Source organism: Labeo rohita, chromosome 15, assembly GCF_022985175.1.
Source record: "Labeo rohita strain BAU-BD-2019 chromosome 15, IGBB_LRoh.1.0, whole genome shotgun sequence".
In the NCBI taxonomy this organism is placed as follows: Eukaryota; Metazoa; Chordata; class Actinopteri; order Cypriniformes; family Cyprinidae; genus Labeo; species Labeo rohita.
In genome coordinates this window covers 19050701-19068860 of record NC_066883.1, presented here as the reverse complement: position 1 = coordinate 19068860, position 18160 = coordinate 19050701, and the positions used below count along the sequence as shown (strand labels likewise).

Genomic DNA, 18160 nt, shown 5'->3' with positions numbered 1-18160 from the left:
TAGACATGATTTCTGGAAAATGTGCGTGTCACGTTCTTTAACATTCTGCCTGGAAACAAAGATGCCAGGATGTCAAACCCCCTCACGAAAGAATAAAGCTGTCATGTTTACAACTGTGACGACGAGCGCTTATCAGGTTTTTTTTTTAAATATTTAAAGTTTGCAGCACAAAATCTTTAAAATACGGTCAAGAGTTTTACACACCGGTCTGTTATTGTGAGGACATTTCCACGCCCATTTCCACGAGTTGAATCAACTTAAAATTTAAAGGCAGCTGGGTTACTTACCAGTTAGTTAAGTTTAGCAAACACAAATAAATTGTTACTTAGTACAACTTAACATTTCAAGTTGAATAAACTTATTTCAGTTGACTGAACTTAAAATTTTAAGGCAGCAGGGTAACAAATTATTTTAAGCTCACTCAACAAATTGTGTTTTTTATTTTTTACAGTGTACCCATCACTGGGGTCTAGTCATATCATACAAAATCGTACAAAAACGTACATGTGAGGTGTACAAATTCATACGAATTAGCCACCTCGCAAATTACGTACAAATTGGTACAAGATAGTGTTAGGAAGATGACATCCCTGAAGCAATAATGAACTGACTTTAACTGAAAATTTAGTGTTTACTATTGTCCTTTTGCATTATCGACACACTATTTTCTTGTTTAATACTGTAAAGCTGTTTTGACACAATCTGTATTGTAAAAAGTGTTATATAAATACAGGTGAGTTGACCTGACATAGTGTAAATAGCATCTATTGTCATTTGCACGTTGTGTAAATAGCATATGGCTAAGAAAATACTGTTGCTTTAAATTAGTGTAAATAGAATCCATTGCTATTTGCACTTAGTGCAATTAGTAATTGACTCTGTTTATACTAAGACAAAGTAACAGTGCATTTAGTGAAAATATTAAGTCTGTGAGTAATTCTGTATCTACTTTGCAAGCATATGACGCTTTGGTATCGTCCATGTAGTTGAACTGAGTTAAGTGGCGCGCATTTGCTCCACATGCTGTATCCACTCCGTGTTTTCCATCAGTCTCAGCCGAGGTGCTATCCAGCATTATGTGGACAAAACGATTTAACAGGGCATATTAACTGCAGAAAACAGTGTGGATGGCACGAGATGCCGGATGCTCGTACATCAGCGTGGATCAGTGATCAACGTCACAAAACGGCGGGATATGAAATAGCGTTTATAATGAACACTGCGCTTGATGTGGATGAATCCGGCTGGAGATGATGTTGCGTCTGCCGAGTCTCGTAGCTGAAGTGGAGGGATCTTACATACTTCAGCTCATCCAGGGCAAGCACACACGTTAAATCTGACTTCTCGAAACATCTTCTGACATTATTTCCAGCAAAGGACAGTTGTGTTTGTCAGTGAAGACCTCTTAGATTTCACTGACAGACGTCTTATGATGAATGACTGCAGTTTAGGACCCTTTGCTGTGACTCTTTGAAGTATGTAAGAAATTTCCCATGTGGATTTTATTCATAAGAACATATGAAAACGGATGAAAGCGCACAGGACTCTATGTTCAAGTGCAGGATGCATTTTACCAATCCAAAATGGTAAGTGTTTATGGTAAATTTTAAATTAAACTAGCCTATATCAGCCACATGACAGGCATTACGAAAATACAGTCTGATTCAAGTTGCAGTTTCATTTGCTGTTGGGTTATGTTGGAAAATCATATGCATGATTTTCAGAAGCCTGTTGTGGCTCAAAACCAATGAGCTGCCTACCTTCAACATATTGTTGGTGATACGAAAACGTCCCTTACAGGCGGCATAAATGCATTCTGACAGAAAAATATAGGAGAAATTATTTTAATAAAATAGAATGTAATAGAATCATTCAGTGATAAATGATACGGTGATTAAAGTATGGACAGTCGGTCATTATAATTCTAAAAGGGTTTATTTTGTGACAGAGTACTGTACATTATCCAGCTTACAGTGCTAGCAAATAAATACACGGGCAATGGGAATATTGACTTTAGTTCAATTATTTTGTTAATTAAGACCCGCTAAGAAAAATAGTCCAAATATGCAGAAAACAATTTAGCAAGAAAACGGAATAATAGGTTGTTCAAATACGAATTTATAAATTATTATCAATATATAAAGTAGTCATTCCGTACATTTCTTAATTTAAGAAATCTGAAAACTCCTGAACATCTACTCATGTATCAAAAGTTTTATGTTCACTGTAAAAGTAATACATAAGTATTCCGAGGCCAATTTAACATAGTTATTAAGCGCCGAAAAATAAAGCATAACCTATTAATTACTCTAAGTTGCGCTCGCACGACCTGAGAGAGAGAGAGAGGCGGAGTGATATGAGACGCACGAAAGTAGTACCGGCACATATGATAAGCTATTTCACGGTCTATTTTACAGCATTAATTTATATTTATTTCGTCGGTGAATGGTGCGATAAGAGTATTCTAGGGAATGTAATGGAAATAATAAATTATGCTAAGATTTTGCATTTCATTTACACTTAAAAGCAAATCCTTTAACATCTTAGGAAGCATTTTTTTTGTGAAAGAGCATCCAATACTAAAAAAATGGTATGTAGATGTGGGGAGTGTGAGTGTTTTGATATATGGAGTTGTCATACCTCATGGTAGACCTGGGTTTAAGTCCAGACTCGAGCCTAGATCATGCTCTCTTCCCAGTCCCCACTTGAATTCCTGTCTTTACTACCGTGTCTATCAATAAAACAGTCAGCTTATGGTTTCCATAAGTTCAGTGCACATCACAAGCTAAATTTGTTTAATGTTTTAAGATACGATTCACTGGATTCCGAACATCAAAATCTTTCATGGCCTTTGTGATGAGAAGATGGAAAATCTTACTGGTGCTGAATGTGTTTACGATGGCCGGCTTCATCACTTTTTGGGGCAAGTGCAATTTGCGCACAACCAAAGTTGTTGGTCAACAGGCGGCGGGTGCTGATATGAGAGGACAGATGCATCTGAATGGATCTGCTCAGGAGACCAGCATCAGTCATGATGTGCTTTTAAAGAGACTGGGATCTCTGGAAGATGTGGTGTACAGACAGCTGAATGGTAACTTCTTTATTATCACAAGCAAATCCATAAAGTAGCTATATATAGTGATCCACAAAAAAGCCAGTTGAGTCATGTCATTTGTGTTGAATAGGTCTGTCCAAGTCTCTTGGACTCATTGAAGGGTTTGGAGGCCGAGGTAGAGGAGGTCTACCAGCAACACTCATGCCAGAGGAAGAAAAAGAGGCCAAAAACATGAGGGAGAAATATGGCTACAATGCATTTCTGAGTGACAAAATCTCTCTGGATAGATCTATTCCAGATTATCGACCCAGCAAGTGAGTGACACTGGCCTTTTTTATTTCTACCCTGAAAATATCTAAACAAAAACCTATAGTTTTTGCTCTTGGTGTAATATGGAAGGAGTTAACTGACTAGCAACGGGTACTATGTCATATTTGTCATTTATTCACACACACAAAAAAATTAATTAGAATGTCTAAAACCAAGTGCTCAAGAGAGTTTCCATATACCGAGATTAAAAGAGAGGAATTTGACATTTACAGTTTCTAAGTTCATTTAAACGAGGTTCTATAAATATGGTTCATATTTGAGGCCCACTAGGCTCTGTGATTGTTACAGTGAAAATGTGCAAATAAGCAAAGCAAGAAGTGGCTTTCCTTCTGTTAGGAAGTGAAAGGCCTTTGTGTACTAAAGATTCAAAGAAGTTGTTTGTTTTAAACATAATGAGAAGATCTTCTGTGTGTATCCACGTTTGTGTGTTTTCATAGATGCAAAAAGGCCTTTTATCCCCGTGACCTGCCACAGATCTCCATCATCTTCATCTTTGTAAATGAGGCGTTGTCTGTCATCCTGCGTTCAGTCCATTCAGCTGTCAACCACACACCAGCTCATCTCCTGAAGGAAATCATCTTGGTGGATGACAACAGCGATGACGGTGAGAAACAAGGGAATTTTGGCTCTAAATTGCTTGGTACTAAATCATATTAAGTGGTTATTTTAATGGTTTTCTCTTGGAAACCATAAAATGATATGAATAGTCCTCCTGGAAAGTTGTATATACTAGTCGTAATTGTGTTGTCAGGTGTGTTCAAATCACTTTGGTTGGAGCAAGTTTGCATTTTTTTTAACTATTTCTACAATGACTAATAATGTATGAAAGCCCATTTCCACCACTGAATAATGATAATAAAAAAAGGTTATTGCGACTTTTTATCACACAGTTCTGACTTTTTCTCAGAATTACCTGATACAAATTCGCAATTCTGACTTTTTTCTTTGAGAACTGTGAGATATAAACTCGCAATTCTGATTTTTTTATCAGAATTGCGTAATACAAACTCGCAATTCTGACTTTTTTTTTAAATTGTGAAACTGCAAGTTATATCACATTTTTGAGGACAAAAATTCAGAATTGCGAGTTTGTATCACACAATTCTGAGGGACAAAAATCTGAATTGTGAGATAAAAAGTCGCAATTACAGAAACTGGCTTCCATTATAATAATAAATATGTGTTTTTGTATTATCTTAAAAAGTGTGTTTTTGTATTATCTTTTAAAGGTGAAGCAAACTGTTTAATTCTATCATAATAGTACAATACTATTGTGTTTTGTACATTCAACTAGTTTTATTGTAAAACTGGTATTTTCATACGTCAACAAATTTACTGTCATCTACAGATGTTGCGTTCATTGCATCCGCAATGTTTTCTCACTGACACATCCCCAACTCCAAGAAACTCCTCTCGTAATTACGACATCATGATGGTGTTCATATGCATTAAACTCATGAAGAAGATCTTTCCTATTAACGTACCATTAGATGGATCGGTTCTTTTGCCTTGGACCAGTAAAAATCCACTAAACACCCATCCCAAACCCCTAGAAAACGCATACCAATGTACTAAAACCCACTCTGAACACCTTAGAAACCACAGAGCAAATAGAAAATGCAAAAATCTAGTTTCATAAACCATTCCGACAGGGTTTAATCCATTCTGTTGTATTTGAGCTGGAGTGTCAACACTGATAACCTGGAGTAGTTTGCCAAGCGCTCTTTGCTCACGTTGCGCATGGCCATGCTTGTCTATTGTATCAAAGTGTGTGCTCAGGCCTTCCCAGAGAGACAGTTCAATTTCCATCACATTGTTGGCATGAGCCGGTGGCGGAAGGCCAACCGTCCATCAGCGCAGGGGGAAAAGCCTGCATTTGCTGAAATGAGGGGGCAGGCGAACAGCACACCCATTTCTGTCCTCATAATGTCAGTGATTCACGGTTTGTCACCCAGAATGCAGATGACAGTGTTTAACGTGGGGATAGGGAACACTTTCCAAGAATGTGTTTTCCAGGGGGATGGTGTGGATCCCCGTAGCACAGATCAAAGGCAGGGAAGAGTTTTGGCGTAGGAGACACATTCCCTCTGGTCTGGTTTAAACACAGCGATGAGCACTCATGCACCATGAAACGAGATTTCTCCCTCTTTACCGTTTATGTGTGTGTGTGTGTGTGTGTGTGTGTGTTATGCACGACAGTACAACTGAAAGGGCCACTGGAGGAGTATGTCAACAAGCGCTACCCAGGTCTTATCAAAATAGTGCGCAATCAGAAGAGAGAGGGCCTCATCCGTGCTCGCATCGAGGGCTGGAAAGTGGCCACCGGGGAGGTGACTGGCTTCTTTGATGCCCATGTTGAGTTCACGCCGGCATGGTGAGAATCTTGTGCTTGCTACGCTATGCTGCTGGTTTTATAGATGGTCTCACTCACACCTCGACTCCTTAGGCCTTGTTTACACCTGGTATTAACATCCGTCTTGGGTGATCTAAACTGAACTGCTCAGCCAAGAAAGACTGTTTACAACCAGTAGTAACGTGTGTCTCAAATAAGTCTCTTGTGACTGGATTTCAAGTGGAAGGTCTATAAATATATGATTTCACGCAATAGTCACTACACCAGTGGTAAAGTGCGTTTATAAAGCCAAAACCTGTTAAACCTTCATTCGTCTTCGAAACACAAATTAAGTTATTTTTGATGAAATCCGAGAGCTTTCTGACCCTGCATAGACAGCAACGCAACTGACACATTCAAGGCCCAGAAAAGTAGTAAGTAGTGATGGGTTGTTCTTGAACGATTCGTTCATTTTTAACTGTAGGGGAATGTACAGTTAAAACCCAAGGACCAGATATGATGAACAAAGACCAGGAAAGACAAAGGAAAATTTACTGAAGAAAATAGTTTGCAGTTTCATCAGCAGAAGTCAGCTTCAACACTCTCAACGGATTTTGTAGGCCACTCTGCGTACATGTTACAACCACCAGTAATTATACTCTAACAGAAGTTGCTAACTACATAAATGCATAGGTTAGGAGGATTCTGATTGGTTCAAATCTAGATAAACTTAGCAAATCTCCACATATGGACGTCAGACTAAAAGCATATCTCTACATGATTATCTAGGTGACAAGAGAACATGGGTCAGACACAACAGGTCTCTCCAGAGACCTATTTCTGAACAGGATGGTGTCCGGGGGGTAGCTTCTTCAGGGAGTTCATCTCTCCTGTGCTCATTAACAAAGACACACACACACACACATTCACACGGAACTCTTATCTGTACTCCAAGGTTGGCTAGTTCTGCCCTGGATCTTATCAAATATGGTTAAATACACACACAATGAGAGCCGTTTTTTAACAAGTGAAAAGACAGACCAAATGCATATTCAACTTATTTTCTAACATGCATAAATGTTCTAATCACGTGTCGGTTGCATAGATGGCATGTTCTGATGACCCCTTATGTCATGGCACTATGACCTTGAGAAAATATAGAGCTCGGTATGTAAAATGTTACACATTCCATTCTTACCATAGTCTATCACTACTAATATATGTTTTAGCTGCTAACTTTATTCAGTCATCAAACAATCCTGGAGGGCTGCAGCCCTGCAGAGTTTTGTTCCCAACCTTGCTCCAACACACATACTATGCAGTTTTCAATTAAGCCTGAAAGACTTGATAAGTTGGTTCAGGTGTGTTTAATTAGGGTTGCATCTAAACTCTGCAGGGCTGTGGCCCTCCAGGACCAGAGTTTGACACCCCTGATCTAGGAGGTTAATAATAACGCAAGAAATAAAAATTCATATTATTATGAAGTCCAAATTCGATCCAGAATTCCACTCCTTCAGAACGAATCTTTAATGTAACTCGGGACGAACGAGTCGTCTCGGGGAGTGATTCGTTCAGGCGCGCCTGCGCAACATCCTATTAGGTTCTGTACTGGAATTAGTTCACCTGTTTGGAGTCTTCAGGTTTTTGGAGTTGTTCGTTCATCTTATGGGGCTGTCACATGATGAATGAACGACTTGAACCCGAAGACTCAAGAGATGAACTAATCAATTCTCTTTCTGGCTCAGACTGCATAGATGAACAAATTACTCAAACCCGAAGACTCGAGAGATGAACTAATTAATTATTTTTTCCGGCTCACACTGCATTGGTTGAGCTTATGGGGCTGTCACATGATGAATGAACAACGCAAACCCGAAAACTTGTCAGATAAGAGGCGAGGTGAGCAAATCATAGACTAAAAAGCCAGGTAAACAATGAATTAATCTTTTCTGTTTCTTTTAGCATTATAGTTTTGGCATTATAGTCTTGTTTGTAGTGTGATTAACGTTTGTGTAAGCAGTAGATGTGTTAGGGAAGTAACACGTAACATTTTTATTATATTTTGCTTAAATGAATGAAATGACTCAAAAAAAGATTTGTTCATTTTGCTGAACGAGACTCAAAAGTCAGAGTCTGTAAAATGATCCGAACTTCCCATCACTAGTAATAAGGGCATCGTTTTGTGTTGCAAAGATGAACGAATGTCTTACAGGTTTGGAACAACATGAGGGTGAGTAATTAATGACAGAATTTTATTTTTGGTTGTATTATCCTTTGGCCTTGTCTTAAAATGCACTTTAAATGTCTTCTGCACTGTTGCCAACTTCTTTTAATGGAAAGTAGCTAAAGTCTGCTTGAAAAGTTGCTAAATGTCACTAGATAAAGTCATATGCTAATTATCAACTGTTTGCTTCTCTGTGGCCTGTGAAATGTGGCCTGTTAACTAAGACTACATAACCAGCTCTCCCTTCCAAGATGTTATTCTGCACAAAAATCGAACCGTTTGTAAAAATCAAGCTGATTTATAATTGAGCTGTTGTCTGATGAAATCAAATACACATAAGATAAAGACAATGGCTGTGCTGTGATTTTGGTTATTATGCGAAAGTTTCGGGAACCCCTTGCAGAATCTGTGAAAATGTGAATAATTTTAACAAAATAAGAAAGGTCATACAAAATGCATGTATTTTTTTATTTAGTACTCTCCTGAGTAAGATATTTTACATAAAACATGTTTACATATAGTCCACAAGACCAAAAAATAGCTGAAATTATTAAAATAATCCCCTTCAAACGTTTGGAAACCCTTGGTTCTTAGTACTGTGTGTGGTTACCTGGATGATCTATGACTGTTTTTTTTTTTTTTGTTGTTTTGTGATGGTTGTTCATGAGTCCCTTGTTTGCTCTGAACAGTTAAACTGAGCACTGTTCTTCAGAAAAATCCTCCAGGTCTTGCAGATTCTTCAGTTTTACAGCATCTTTTGCATATTTGAACCCTTTCCAGCAGTGACTGTATGATTTTGAGATCCATCTTTTTACACTGAGGACATTTGAGGGACTCAAACACAGCTATTAAAAAAGGTTCAAACATTCACTGATGCTCCAGAAGGAAACACGATGCATTAAGAGCCGGGGGTGAAAACTTTTGAAATGGATGAAGACGTCTACATTTTTCTTATTTTGTTGAAATATCTTTTTTTTCCCCAATTAGTACTGATCTTCATAAGCAACAAAAGATACTTGTATGTTTCCCGGAAGACAAATTAATTACAATTTACCTTGATCTTCAAATTCCAAAAGTTTTCACCCCCCGGCTCTTAATGCATTGTATTTCCTTCTGGAGCATCAGTGAATGTTTGATCCTTTTTTAATAGTTGTGTTTGAGTCCCTCAGTGTGAAAAGATGGATCTCAAAACCAGGGTTCAAATATGCAAAAGATGCTGGAAAACTGAGGAATCTGCAGGACTTGTAGAATTTTTCTGAAGAACAGTGCTCAGTTCAGAACAAACAAAGGACTCATGAACAACCATTGTTGCTAGGCGTTTTTTGGAAAAACAGTCACTAAAGGGGCCTGAAAATAGCTAAATCTAGCGACAAGGTTGTTAAGTTGGCAACACTGGTCTTCTGTGACTACTTGTGGGGTTCCAATCCTGTTCCTGGAGATCTACCTGCCTGCAGATTTCACTTCCAGCTTTGCTCCAACACACCTGTCTGTAATTATCAAGTGCTCCTGAAGATGTTAATTAGCTGGTTCAGATGCGTTTGATAAGGGTTGGAGCTGAACTTTGCAGGATGGTAGATCTTCAGGAGCAGGATTGGGCAGCCCTGCATTTTCATGAATGCGCCGAATGAGGCACACAAATACAGTTGAATTCAATGGAGGGAGTGGGAAAGAAAGTGAATGGAAAAGGATACAAATGATAAAGCTTTGGCACAGCATAACAAAGTTGGAATCAATTTTTTGGAGTGCTTTCTCAAAACAAGCCCAAGGCAAGTTTTTGTGGCTGTTCGATTGCAATCAACCACAAAGCAACCCTTTCGTAGTGGACCCTGTTCACAGCTGTATTTAGTGTTTTGTTCTCATGCCCAAACCAAACAGATATGAATACCATGTGTAAACAGAGTTTCAGTTCATGTTTCCTCTGTAGGTCCATCTAATTGGCTGATGTGAGGTGAGAAACCAGCCAACACATTCTCAAGCCAGGATTAGATTTAGCTCCGCGGCAGAGTCGAAGAAGTGTTATTAGCACTGTGCAATACAGTTTTGCTTATAATGATCTAACCTCTACATCCCCTTGTCAGGGCTGAACCAGTTCTGTCTAGAATCAAGGAGAACCACAAGAGGATCATACTGCCCTCCATAGATAACATTAAAGACGAGACGTTTGAGCTGGAACGCTATGAAAACTCGGGCCATGGATATAACTGGGAGCTTTGGTGTATGTATATCAGCCCACCGAAACAGTGGTGGGATGAAGGGGACACTTCTGCACCAATCAGGTAGGATCCTAGACTTTTCACAGTTTATCATCCATTGTGAACGTACACCTGGGTGTTATAGTTTTTATTTACTTTGGGTAAGTAATTAATCTTGGGTAACCAAGATTTCACACTCTAGACAAGACCTTTAACATTAGCCAGAAATATCTGTGTATGTACCAGTATGTACGCACAGGTTAATAACATTGACTGGACAAATACAGCACACAAAGAGGCCGCAACCTAACCAAATATACAGGAGTATTTTTAAGTGTTTCACTCAAAGGCTCAAACCAAACAGAGTGCATTGAAAGTTCATTAGACTCTACAAAGTGTCTTAATATTTAATGATATTGGCATTGTTTGGTTTCTGATTGGCTTTCTGTTGCTAAACAACTCACCGTAATATTCTAGCACAGCATTGTTTCACACTGTGTACCTTTGGCACTGCTGTTTAGCACTTTAGTATTTCACAACCCACGGTTGGGCGATTCAACAGAATTGGTGCAAACTGCTGTCCCACAGCCAAAAAGCACATTTAAAAAGCATTTAAGAATTCAAACTGTAGATGTTTACTAAGATCCTTATATTATCTATTGAAACCTACAATAATATTTAAAATATCAGTAAGCTTAATATAAAAAATCGTAATTTATTGAGTACTTTCAATTGCAGGGTTGCTGTCCCGAACCCTAACCCCTAAATGTTTCCAACTTTGCACCAATTCTGTAGATAGACCTGGTTATGAAAAAAAACCCAAAAAACTGAGTAACCACTCAAATTTAAATGTATGAAATATTGCTTAAGGCAACGTGGTCTTAATATAGTGTAAACAGTACTTAGAATATTACACTGCCACTGCTTTCAATGTATTATATTATTTTCAATTATTTACACTTACGTTTTCAATATTGACATTCATTATTTTTTCATTAATTATTTAGTATGTCACAGAAGAAACTGCATTAAAAATACAAAATGTAAAATCTTTATTTTTAGGACGCCTGCAATGATAGGCTGCTCTTTTGTGGTAAACCGGGAATACTTTGGGGAGTTGGGCCTACTGGACGCAGGGATGGACGTGTATGGAGGCGAAAATATAGAGCTGGGAATCAGGGTTAGTATGCCACCCACATCCCTGCGCTAAAGTAGAGCATTCGTAACTTAGCCTCCCTACGCTCAGTGCGCACAGCCTTTATTTTAACTTTTTTTCTTCTAACATTATGCCAGAACTGAAGTTTGATAGGTGTATGTGCATTTTCAAATCCCAGGTGTGGCTGTGTGGGGGAAGCATGGAGGTTCTGCCTTGTTCCAGAGTGGCCCATATTGCTAGAACGAAAAAGCCCTACAACAGTAACATCGCCTTTCACGCTAGACGCAATGCACTTCGGGTGGCAGAGGTTTGGATGGACCAATACAAATCTAACGTCTATTTGGCATGGAACCTCCCAATGAAGGTATGCATTTGACATACTTGCAATAACAGTTAGTATACTATATAGTACATTCACTTTCTTTGTCTATACAGAACCATGGCATTGAATATGGAGACATATCCCAGAGACTAGCGCTCAGGAAAAGACTTCAGTGCAAAAACTTTGAGTGGTACCTTGACAATATCTATCCAGAGATGAGGAGATACAACAACACTGTCTTTTATGGAGAGGTGAGTGCCATATTTACCACCATTTGGCAAATTTCCATGGGCTAAAGATCTCCCCACGCAGATTTAACAATAGGTTTCACAAGGTTTTGCCATGTTGACCAAGAGAAAGCTGCCTGGTTTGAAAGTGATTTTTGTGTGATCTGTGCTTTAGATATGACTACATCACATGCTAACTGACAAGACAATGAACCTTTTGCCTACAAAAATTTGCTAATGTGACCACACCTTAAAGGGGTCATCGGATGCCCATTTTCCACAAGTTAATATGATTTTTTTTTCTTAATGAAAAGTCTATAACATGCTTTGGCTAAAATTTCTCAATGGTAGTGTAAATAACACCTTTTTTACCTTGCCAAAATCAGCCCTGCAAAAATCCTGTTCTGGTTTCTTTAAATGTTAATGAGCTCTGCTCGCCCCGCCCCTCTCTTCTCTTTGTGGAGTGACGAGCCTGTTTACTTTAGCTGCATTTAGCCGCTAAACTTGCTAACTAGCACGTTATTAGGAAAGGCGATCGCAAAGATTCATAAAAAAAAAACCCTTATATTCACTTCTGCTGTAAGTGAAGCTGAATCACGAATGATTCGCTTGAACATAGATGGATATATGTAGATCGGGAGGCGCATTCCATTTACAAACAAACGTAATCTACTGCATCTTCAGCGGTTCAGATGTCGGGAGTAAATGACGACACTGCATGGATTTTTATCATTATAGGGTAGATTTGTACATACACTGCCAACACACATTAACGTTCAAACAACATGTAAAAGTGAACTTAGCATCCGATGACCCCTTTAAAGGCAACCTTTAAGGCAATAAAATACTGATATGATGCCATATTGTATGGCTTTTGGTTGTAATTTTCAGTCAAAGGGCAATAAGAGAGTCTTAATTGCTTTCCAAGCGATAAGAAGAGGAGAAAAAAATGGGACGATGCCTGTGGACGAATAAAACCTCCTAAAGACCCACGTCTTTGTTCTCTCCACTTTAGCCCTGAAGCCTTTGAGGCTTTTAGTAGACCACAGCTACTGAAAGGGCTTACAATCAGCAGAGACAAGAAATGCTAGATGCCAGGATGTAAACATGCTGACATTTAACTTGATGCTGCAGCCACTGAAGGAGTTTCTCAGTGAGAATTTCACACAATATCTGGAGGCGTTTAGACTCCTGGTGGAGAAAATCGACAGACTGGCATTTGGTTTAAGCCTATGCTTATATCAATCGCCACCTGTAAGCGCTTTCTGTTGTGGTCATTGTATCAGTATTTTATTTTCCAAGTTATGTTGCGTTAAAAATAGCAACAGGTAGCACCAGTAGCTCACAGAATGCAACCATTTCAAGTCATTGAAATAATGGCCAATAGTCCAAAATATGTATAAAAGATGTGGATTTTTTAAATAACATAAATCTTTCATGGGTTTTCTACTACATATTTCAGTAAGAGACATCGCTTAAGCTGTATGAATGTCTCTGATTAACACAGCTGGCAGTAAATTGGAGTTTTTTGGAAGAACATTATTTGGTTAGTTATTGTTAAATATTCAGTTCACCCAAAATCATTTATTCACCCTCAGGGCCTTCCAAACTTGTTTGACTTTCTTCCATGAAACAAAAACTAATTTTGAAGAACATCCTCAGCGTACATTTTCAATAAAATATAACAGAATAGGGACTAGGGCTGTCAAGCTCCAAAAGTGACAGAAATCAACATAAAAGTAAGACACTTGTACTACTGTATATTCCAAGTCTGAAACCAATGACAGTATAATGTGAAGAGTCAACCAAATTTAAAATCATTATTTAGCTAAAATTCTGCCAAATCATCTTACTGCAGCTTTTGAGTTTTGCATGCGTTTATTCAAAATTGCAGTGATTGCATTTTAGTGACCAATGTGACACCAAAACCTATGGTGTTTAGAGTTAGTGATGCCAAAAGTGACTTCAATTTCAATCTGTTCTTGCTATCTTATGGCATCAGAAGTCATATGAATCCCTTTCGTGAGGCTTTTACGATGCCTTTTTGTCATTTTTGCAGCTTAACAGCACCAGTTTTTGCCATTCACTTCTATTGTATTGAAAAGAACTCTGTAAACATTCTTCACAATGACTTCTTTTGTGTTTCACAGAAGAAACATTTACATTTATGCATTTAGCAGACGCTTCTATCCAAAGCAAAAACAGAGGAACACAATCAATCTGTCAAGGAGCCAACAATATTCATAATATACAAAGAAACTGATGTAGTATGAAAGTGAATAAATGATGACAGAATATTAATTTTTGTACACACCATTACTTCAGGGAGGTACTGCATTATTATAAAAAAGTTTTATCAAAACTGGTTTCATAGTAAGAGGATAACTTTTTAACTAACAAAAAGCAGGCCAAACTATCAGCTGCTTGAGTCTTTTTAATGTGTTCTAGATTCGCAGTACCAATGTGACCCATCTGTGTGTGGACCAGGGCGTAAAGGAAAACCACACAGCAACGCTGCACCCCTGCCATGGCTGGGGCCCTCAGGTAAATCTGCAACTCCTCACAGCTATACATCTCCACAGACCTGACCTCCAACAAACCTCTGCTCACTCTGCACACAGGAAATAGGTTACGTCTATAGGGAGTCTCTTCATGACACAGTTCTCCGCATTCAGTTCGTCAACTATACAATGAAATGACAAGATGGAGTGAAATAAGACATAAAAATTCTGCTTTCTAGTTTTGAATTCAATCATGACTTCTAGGTCTAGTCTTGACTAGTTTACATATCTACACTGGAGCTTGACCCAGCTAATAATTATAATAAATTAATAGTCATTACGGAACAGCCAAAAACTATCTGGCAAAACATCATGAGCTTAGGGTGCCAAAATGCCCCTGAATGACTCAGTGACCCAGTTACCAAATCACTGAATTAAATAAACTCACATTATCCCCTCTGTGGTCTATTTTGTAGCTGGGTCGCTACACTAAGGAGGGTTATCTTTTCCTGGGTTCTCTGGGAAGCACTGGCGAAGATACTCGGTGTGTGGTGGACGATAAAATCAGCAGCTACCCACAGCTCCTGAATTGTGAGAAAGTCTCTAGCGTACGCCAGAAGACTTGGCACTTTGCACAGGTGAATGGGTCATGTTTTATACAGAGCAATTGTCCTTTTGCCTTTGATCACTAAAATGACTCTTTTTATTTTTGTTCCCTGAAGAATGAAGCAATCATCAACCGAGCTACAGGACGCTGTCTCGAAATAGTGAAGGCTAATGTCCACTTCGGCTACGCTCTGATTCTGCGTTCCTGCACTGGCCAGAAGTGGAACATCAAGAATTTGATGAAACAGGACTGAGGGCAGTGAGTCAGTAATCTTGAAAAGCTGGGAATCTCTATGGCCTTCATGGGACTTGGATCCAGTTTTGTGGAATTCAAGGGGTGCCGATTATGTTTGCATTTGTTGGGTTTACTACATTCCATATTACAAAAAGAAACTTGAAGCACCACATACAGTACCTTTTCGAGAACCCCTGGACATCCCTTCAAAAAGGACAGTTCTCTGAGGATCCAGTAAGTTCCTGCAAGAACTGTAAAGAACATCAAAGATTTTGAAGCACATAAACTATTGAAGTTCCTTAGGTTTGCAATATTTGAGGTTCAACCACGAGAGCAACCATGTGACTCAAGTCTTGAGTGCTGAAACCAAAATGACAATTAAGTGTAGATGACTTACTGCTGTATTGCAAGTACTCTATTCACCATTGTATGCATAATTTAAGTCTATTCTTAAATTATATACATGCAAATTTAGTTCATATCCTGCGAAACAGGTTAATGTGTTCATAGCAGCTTTTATAGACTTAAAGGGATAGTTCATCCAAAACTGAAAATTCTGTCATTAATTACTCACTCTCATGTTGTTCCAAACATGTAAGACCTATATTAATCTTCAGAACACAAATTAAGATATTTTTGATGAAATCCAAGAGCTTTCTGAATTGTCAGCAGTGCAACTAACACATTCAAGGCCCAGAAAGGTAGTAAGGACATTGTTAAAACAGTCCATGTGACATCAGTGGTTCAACCGCAATGTTATAAAGTAAGAGAATACTTTTTGTGTGCAAAGAAAATGAAAATTACAACTTTATTCAACAGTTTATTCTCTTCCGAGTCAGTCTTTGCCGTGCGTTCAGAACCTGGATGTGTTGGACATGGATTGTTTAGAAGCAGAAAAAGACGCATGCTGTACAGACAGTTGAGGTCAAAAGTTTACACACACCTTACAGAATCTGCAAAAAAATGACCCATTCAAATGTTTACACACACTTGATTCTTAATACTGTGTTGTTACCTGAATGATCCACAGCTGTGCTTTTTTTTTGTTTAGTGATAGTAGTTCATGAGTCCCTTGTTTGTCCAGAACAGTTAATCTGCCTGCTGTTCTTCAGAAAAATACTTCAGGTCACATAAATTCTTTGATTTTTCAGCATTTTTGTGTATTTGAACCCTTTCCAACAATGACTGTATGATTTTGAGATCCAGCTTTTCACACTCAGGACAACTGAGGGACTCGTACGCAACTATTACAGAAGGTTCAAATGCTCACTGATGCTACAGAAGGAAACCCAATGCATTAAGAGCTGGGGGTGAAAACTTTTGCAATTTGAAGGTCAGGATAAATTTCACTTATTTTGTCTTCTGGAAAACATGTACTGTAAGTATCTTCTGTAGCTTCTGAAGGGCAGACAGCTGTTTTTATAAATTCAACTATTATTTTCTCTTATTCAGGTCAGTACTAAATGAAAAATAACATGCATTTTGTATGATCCCTCTTATTTTGGTAAAATAATTAACATTTTGCAGATTCTGCTAGGTGTATGTAAACTTATGACCTCATCTGTAAAACAATCTTCATAAACATTTTGACCGAGAAGATTTTTTTGCCCAGTTTTTGCCCAGCCTTACTTATTTTCAACCAGAATATACAGACGATGAACTAAGAGGGATGGACATTCTATGCCAGAACCCCGGCTCCTGTGTCAGTGTCTAACCCGTGTCGAAGACTGAAATGGAAACAAGAAATTGTTGAATAAAGTCGTTATTTTTATTTTCTTTGTGCACAGAAAGTTTTCTCATAGAGTCATCATATTACGGTTCAACCACTGATATCACATGGACTATTTTAAACAATGTCCTTACTACCTTTCGGGGCCTTGAACGTGGTAGTTGCACTGCCGTCTATGCAGGGTAAGAAATCTCTCGGATTTCAACAAAAATATTTAAATGTGTGTTCTGAAGTTGAACGAGGGTCTTATGCATTTGGAACAACATGAGGGTGAGTAATTAATACCAGAATTTTTATTTTTGGACGAACTATCCCTTTAATTTTTCGTAAAATTGAGTTGTACTCTGTGTTTCTTTTTCCACTCTCTTGTTTTAGGTTCTCTCTGTCAGCAGCTATGGATCCCAGTGCGTTTTCTGTTTAAATAAGCTGTCTGCTCTGGAAATATGTTATTTATTGCATAGTTTTTTTTCTACAGTAGCCCTACACAAGAATGACATTACGATATGTGCGCAGTTTAACAGTAACTATGGTAACTGAGCTGAATCTGATGCTGAATGAATCCTGTAGTAGTCACACTGTTACTTTGAACCACACAAGGCCAGTATGTAGGCGAAAGAAATATGGGAAAATGATCGTCAGGGATTGTCGACCGAGTTACATAAGGACACGTTACGTGAGTCATAAACTCTACATGTAACTATAGTTTCCTCAGATGTTGTTATACCCATACCGTCTTCCATTTTGACTAGGACCGGTTTGAATAAAATGGCGAACTGCAGCGTTGTAGTGCTCGGTGTCCTAAATCTAAAAAGAATTTAAACGCCGTATACAAGTACCTCACTTGTTACCTGCGGAACTGTCGGCAGCAACAAAGAGGCGTATCTAAAGATCAAAGTAACCCTCCACAAAAAAAATTTGAGGTTGTCATGTGAAGATTAGTGGCAAACACTACAATGTTCATGTGACATGAGGATGATGGGCTACTAAGAAGCTGATCTGACGTGTCAAAAAGCACCAGCTGAGCTTTCTCACACAACAATCCTTCCTTCAGCGATGGTAAGGCTGTTCTAACTTAAAAGGACATCAACTGTGCATACTAATCGACCCTCTGAGCGCCTCCCACCACTGAGCCAAACCTCTCCTGCTGTGATGCTTCAGGCTCTGTGTGACTGACAACTCCCAGTCATGTGAGCTGCACCACATGTTTGAGGGCTGTTAAAAATTCAGTCGATGTTTATTATGCATTTACAA

The 18160-nt window shown here is 38.5% G+C and overlaps 1 protein-coding gene across 1 annotated transcript; it reads left to right on the top strand.

Moving 5' to 3' along the window:
- Positions 1 to 1031: 1031 nt before the first annotated feature.
- Positions 1032 to 17687, top strand: galnt17 (polypeptide N-acetylgalactosaminyltransferase 17). Its single transcript, XM_051130039.1, has 12 exons — positions 1032 to 1586; positions 2809 to 3091; positions 3186 to 3369; positions 3823 to 3989; positions 5585 to 5759; positions 10020 to 10217; positions 11196 to 11313; positions 11468 to 11653; positions 11725 to 11862; positions 14287 to 14382; positions 14816 to 14977; positions 15062 to 17687. The coding sequence occupies exons 1-12, from the start codon at positions 1584 to 1586 to the stop codon at positions 15197 to 15199; spliced, it is 1848 nt and encodes a 615-aa protein (XP_050985996.1). The 5' UTR covers positions 1032 to 1583; the 3' UTR covers positions 15200 to 17687.
- Positions 17688 to 18160: the final 473 nt, after the last annotated feature.

Excerpts from the sequence above, each read along its gene's own strand:
- galnt17 (XM_051130039.1), top strand. Across the intron at positions 3,370-3,822 it reads CCAGATTATCGACCCAGCAA|ATGCAAAAAGGCCTTTTATC; the intron begins GTGAGTGACACT and ends GTGTTTTCATAG. Across the intron at positions 3,990-5,584 it reads GGATGACAACAGCGATGACG|TACAACTGAAAGGGCCACTG; the intron begins GTGAGAAACAAG and ends TATGCACGACAG.